At 41.2% G+C, this 6,000-nt stretch overlaps 1 protein-coding gene across 1 annotated transcript in view; it reads right to left on the bottom strand.

The window, feature by feature from the left end:
- Window positions 1-1,833: 1,833 nt before the first annotated feature.
- LOC133629857 (cadherin-12-like) overlaps window positions 1,834-6,000 on the bottom strand; it is a 312,919-nt gene continuing 308,752 nt past the window's right edge. Inside the window, exon 9 of the mRNA XM_062020904.1 lies at window positions 1,834-3,151. Within this exon, the coding sequence (XP_061876888.1) occupies window positions 3,012-3,151 (140 nt within the window). The 3' untranslated portion in view covers window positions 1,834-3,011. The remainder of the gene's footprint in view (window positions 3,152-6,000) is intronic.

The following is a 6,000-nucleotide window of genomic DNA, read 5'->3' as shown; positions in this document are numbered from 1 at the left end:
ACTAGATGGCAGTAAAAGCACATACTCAAATTATTGCACTGTTTTGATTCATCATAACTACTGTATTTTTCGGATTATAAATCGCAGTTATTTTCATAGTTTGGCCGGGGGTGCGATTTATACTCTGGAGCGACTTATGTGTGGAATTATTAACACATTACCGTAAAATATCAAATAATATTATTTAGAAGCGACACAGAGGAAGAAGATTTAATGGGATTTAGCGATTAGGAGTGACAGATTGTTTGGTAAACGTATAGCATGTTCTATATGTTATAGTTATTTGAATGACTCTTACCATAATATGTTACGTTAACATACCAGGCACGTTCTCAGTTGGTTATTTATGCCTCATATAACGTACACTTATTCAGCCTGTTGTTCACTATTCTTTATCTATTTTAAATTGCCTTTCAAATGTCTATTCTTGGTGTTGGATTTTATCAAATAAATTTCCCCCAAAAATGTGACTTACACTCTAGTGCGACTTATACATGTTTTTTTCCTTCTTTATTATGCATTTTTGGCCGGTGCGATTTATACTCCGGAGCGACTTATAATCCGAAAAATACGGTAATAACAATAATAATTAGATGAGGCAATTCCTGAAGGAATTGTGTGTGAATGCTCCAATGCTGAAGTTGAACTGAAATCCCGGAATTTTATTTTTTTAGAATTGCTGAAGTAGAGCACACAATTCCAAAACAGGCTGAATATTTTGAAGTTGGAACAATTTGAATCATGTGGGAATTACTGAACTTTGAAGAATGTCCCATTGATTTCAATGGGAATTTCCCCAAATTTGGGAATTTCTGGATTTTTTTGAAAATGGTAAAAAAAAACAAAAAAAAAATTGAATGAGTCGGAATGGTTGATGTTGGAATTTTTCAAATCGGTCGAGAAATGTTGAAGTAGTAACAATTTTATTACGGAATTCCTGGAATTTCGGGAAAACCGGGTTTTTTTCCAGTTAAAAAAAACACTCTGTTCTTTGTCCTGATTGAGAGGAATGTTTTGACGGTTGAAATGCGTTGAAAAATGTGGAAGGAGTAGTCGCCAGAAAAAAAGGTGGAAATAGGGCAGGAATTCTGGTAAATCCTGGAATTTTTTTGAACTTGGAAAAAGGGTACTTTAAATTTCCAAAATGGTGGAATGTGTTGAAGGTGGAATGGTTCGAATGGGTTGAAAAATGTGGAAATGGTGGAAGTTTGAAAAATGGCCAATTCATTCTGAATGGGTTGGATGTTCCAACAGGACAATGACCACAAACACACGTCAAAAGTGGTAAAGGAATGGCTAAATCAGGCTAGAATGAAGGTTTTAGAATGGCCTTCCCAAATTCCTGACTTAAACGTGTGGACAATGCTGAAGAAAACAAGTCCATAGCTTGACATTAAATCATGGATGAGTGCTAACTTCCTCAACCTTAATGAGAGCAAGACCGAGATCATCATCTTCGGCGAAACATCTCCGGTCTCGTTTGTCAGTGCTCTAGGTCCTCTGGGTGAAAACATCCGGTCCTCCGTGAGAAATCCCGGAGTGATCTTTGATAGTGCCTTCAAATTCACCAAACAGGTCAGCTCAGTGGTTAGAACCAGCTTTTACCATCTCAGAACCCTAGCAAAGACCAAGGCCTATCTCTCCCAGAGCGACCTGGAGACTGCTTTCCACGCCTTCATCACAGACAACAACTCACTGTACGCTGGCATTGATCAGGCATCACTCCGCCGTTTGCAGCTTGTGCAAAACGCGGCTGCCCGTCTCCTCACCAGCACCAAAAAACGCGAGCACATCACCCTAGTCCTGGCCTCACTCAACTGGCTCCCTGTCCGTCACCGCATTGATTTTAAATGACTTTTAATTGTTTTTAAATCCCTAAATGGTCTGGCCCCACAATATCTGACCGAGCTTCTGCATCATCATACCTCATCTAGAGCCCTAAGGTCAGCTGACCAACTGCTGTTGGCGTTCCCCAGATCCAGGCTAAAGACCAGAGGGGACAGAGCCTTTTCCGTTGCTGCCCCTAAGCTCTGGAACAGCCTTCCCCTCCACATTAGGTCAGCCCAGAGCCTGGGGGTCTTCAAAACCCTTCTTAAGACCTACCTCTTCTCGATGGCCTTTGACCTGAGCTGAGTCCGCCCACTAGGCCACCATTTCTAGTCCCCCACACCCCTTCGCTTTAGTTTTATTTTTCAATTTGTCGCACTTTTATTATTATTATTTTTATTTTTACTCAGCAAATTTTTACTTTTTATTCGACCCCTTTTACCGTATTGCTTTTGCACTATCTTGTTCAGCTCATTCATTGTTTATGTTCTTTGTTTGTTTTTTTTTGTTTAGTTTTTTGCTCCATGCTTTTTTTAACCTGTAAAGCACTTTGGTTCAATTTAAAAGTTGTCATAAATGTGCTATATAAATAAAGTTGACTTGACTTGACATGTCAGAAAACCAACCAATTTAGCTGAACTGCACCAATTTTGTCAAGAGGAGTGGTGAAAAATTCAACCAGAAGCTTGTGGATGGCTACCAAAAGCGCCTTATTGCAGTGAAACTTGCCAATGGACATGTAAGCAAATATTAACATTGCTGTATGTATACTTTTGACCCAGCAGATTTGGTCACATTTCCAGTAGACCCATAATAAATTCATAAAAGAACCAAACTTAATTTTTTTTTTTTTGTGACCAACAAGTATGTGCTCCAATCACTCTATCACAAAAAAAAAAGAGTTGTAGTAATGATTCGAAACTCAAGACAGCCATGACATTATGTTCTTTACAAGTGTATGAAAACGTTTGACCATGACTGTATAAAAAGGCTTTTAATTCTTTACCACTCCAGATTTGTATTTTTTATTTTTGGTCCAATATGGCTCTTTCAACATTTTTGGTTGCCGACCCCCGGCCCGGGTTAGCCATAACTGTGACGAAAACGTGGTTTGACACCCCTGGATTTATAGAGTTTGCTTTGTGCAGTCGTCCAAAATGTTGCATTCAGTGTCCACAAGAAAGTCATAATCCGTGACCTACCTGTCCAACTTTGGCGTTTTCGCACACAAAACTTTCGTACGGGCTGGCCAGCTCGGGGGGGAACTCGTTGATGTCCAACACGTGCACGGAGACGGCCACCCGGCTGGTCAGAACTGGACTGTCTGGACGACAAAGACGGATAGAAAGGCGTCAGAGAAGGAGCACTGTTAAAACGGCAGAATGTAACACTGACATTGTGTGGGGAGATGAGGTACTGCGGCCTGATGGTTGTTGCAGGATTCAGGTACGGTCCAGTCAGCCTCCTTGCGATGACCTACCATTTTTAATGGAGCCGGCCATTAATGTCAGGAGCATTGCCCAAAATATAAATAGCGTCCAGATGCTGGTGTTTTACGACGCTCTTGATTGATGATCAACGCGAGCACGCCCAGCATCCATGAGGGCGTCTTGGCTTCTTCATTAAGGACTCTGCGGAGGCTCCTCTCGCTTTATGAAACATTTTTTTTTCTTTTAAGTGCAAAGACATGTCGCCCATCTTAATGATGGCGAGGGGAGAGCGGGGGTTTGGGGCGGAGCCCCCGGGAGAGACAGTGTTCCATCACTGTGGAGGGGAAATGTTCTTTTTATATGTGAGCCGCAGAAAGGTAAACTTTACGGATTTGATGTGGGAATAGGCTTTGCTCTGCTTAATGCGTATGTGTGTGTGTGGGGGGGTATTGCCGAGTCGACTCAAGGGGATTGAGGATGCAAGCCCCCCCAGCTCAGTTGGTAACCCGCTCCTGACCTTGATGGGGCAAACCAATCTTCCCGGAGCCAGGTGCCGACTCGGGGATTTGCTCGGAGCTACGGCGCCGAGGTCCTGAACACTTTGTAGGCCTTAAAGTCTGCTTTAGGAATGAAAGGAACAAATAAAAAGTGGTCCTGTGGACGTATAGCTCCCCCATTAACAGCAATGAACCACTAGATGGCGCTATTGCATCGTAGTTCCCTGTAGCGTCACCCTGAGCCTCATAACACACGCTCTATTTACTTTTATGAATCAGAACGCCTGTGCGGCCTTTCAAGCTTTTATTATTATTATTTTTTTTTTTTTACTGCTTATCACTTTTTTAAATTAAACCTCCTTTTTAATAGAAATAAACACAGCGCATGCAAACGGCGGCTCTATTCGAACGTATCCGCAGTAAATAAGCGCTAGCAAAGGCAAAGCGTGGAAATGCCAGCACGACGACATGGAAATTGCTGGAATTAGTTTTTGGGGGGCAGGGTTATTAGTTCACGCCAGTGATCTTCCCCTCTCCTCGTTAGGCGCCACTAAATCCCCGCCGGGGGAGGAGAGGAGGCCAAAAGGCTCCGGTGCACCTTCTGCTTGCTGCCTCTCTGGAGAGCTGCAGATGGCGCTCTATTTTTTTGTTTCTGCATGACTGCGGCGCCTAGCAAAGACAAATGGACGAATCTCCCTTTGGGGGGGAGGGGGAATCCGCATATACGTTCCGTGGCTTCAGGGGTGAGGGGAGAGTGATGGTTCACTTCCTGAAAAATCATAGACGATTGTGTAGCTTTTTGTCTCCTATGCGTCGTTTTTCTCCGCGTTTTCCTGTCGGACGTTTCCTGTTTCGTTCATTTTCCGCCTAACGTTGCTAACTAGGTGTGTGGGAAAAAATTGATTCGAATTCGGATCGCGATTCTCACGTTGTGAGATTCAGAATCGATTCTCATTTTTTAAAAAAAAAAAGTATTTTTATTTATTTATTTATTTTTTTTAATTTTATTATTATTTTTAATTAATCAATCCAACAAAACAATACACAGCAATACCATAACAATGCAATCCAATTCCAAAACCAAACCCGACCCAGCAACACTCAGAACTGCAATAAACAGAGCAATTGAGAGGAGACACAAACACAACACAGAACAAACCAAAAGTAGTGAAACAAAAATGATTATTATCAACAACAGTATCAATATTAGTTACAATTTCAACATAGCAGTGATTAAAAATCCCTTATTGACATTATCATTAGACATTTATAAAAATGTTTAAAAAAGAATAGTGTCACAGTGACTTACACTTGCATCGCATCTCATAAGCTTGACAACACACTGTGTCCAATATTTTCACAAAGATAAAATAAGTCATAATTTTGGTTCATTTAATAGTTAAAACAAATTTACATTATTGCAATCAGTTGATAAAACATTGTCCTTTACAATTATAAAAGCTTTTTACAAAAATCTACTACTCTGCTTGCATGTCAGCAGACTGGGGTAGATCCTGCTGAAATCCGATGTATTGAATGAATAGAGAATCCTTTTGAATAGGGAAAATATCGTTTTTGAATCGAGAATCGTGGGACACCCAAAGATTCACAGCCCTATTGCTAATGTTGATCCATTTTGCAGCTAAAAAATGCTCTGTCATTATTGTTGTAGAAGTCTGCAAAAAAAACAGAAAAAAGTTTGTCCGTCAGTTTCAACAACCCCTTCCTTAAAATGGATTCAGACGACACACTTAAAGGGAAACTTCGGTTTTTTTCAACCTGGGCCCTGTTTTCATAATTTTTTCTGTATATGTGAGTGCTGGATAAAACATTTTTTGAGGTCGCGCCAGTATTGAGCAGGGCAGGCAGCCTCCAGCCCAGCTAACGCTCGTACACAGGGCAACTGGCTCTCGTCAAAATTCGGCCTATAAACATGCATTTTTTTCACACTGACAGGCTCAGATAGTTACAATGAGTGTCCGACAACATACTAGAAAGGAGAAATTAACGTATGTCTCTACCTTTAGCTGGAGATCGCTGTTTGTTGTGAGCTGTGTCCAAATCTCACCACGCTACAAATCTCGTTCCGAAATCTCGCGATAACTCGCGACAAAACACCGGTGGAAAAACAGTTACCTGACTGAGGTGAAGAGAGATGACTGAAGTGATTTTCTGTTGGATTACCGAAGACTGTTATTTTAGTTTTATAGAAAAGTTTGTTTGTTTGTCTGTCATGGCTGAATTTT

This window comes from Entelurus aequoreus, linkage group LG15, assembly GCF_033978785.1.
Source record: "Entelurus aequoreus isolate RoL-2023_Sb linkage group LG15, RoL_Eaeq_v1.1, whole genome shotgun sequence".
NCBI classification, from domain to species: domain Eukaryota; kingdom Metazoa; phylum Chordata; class Actinopteri; order Syngnathiformes; family Syngnathidae; genus Entelurus; species Entelurus aequoreus.
Note: the sequence above shows the minus strand (reverse complement) of the source record. Positions and strands in the feature narration are given on the sequence as shown.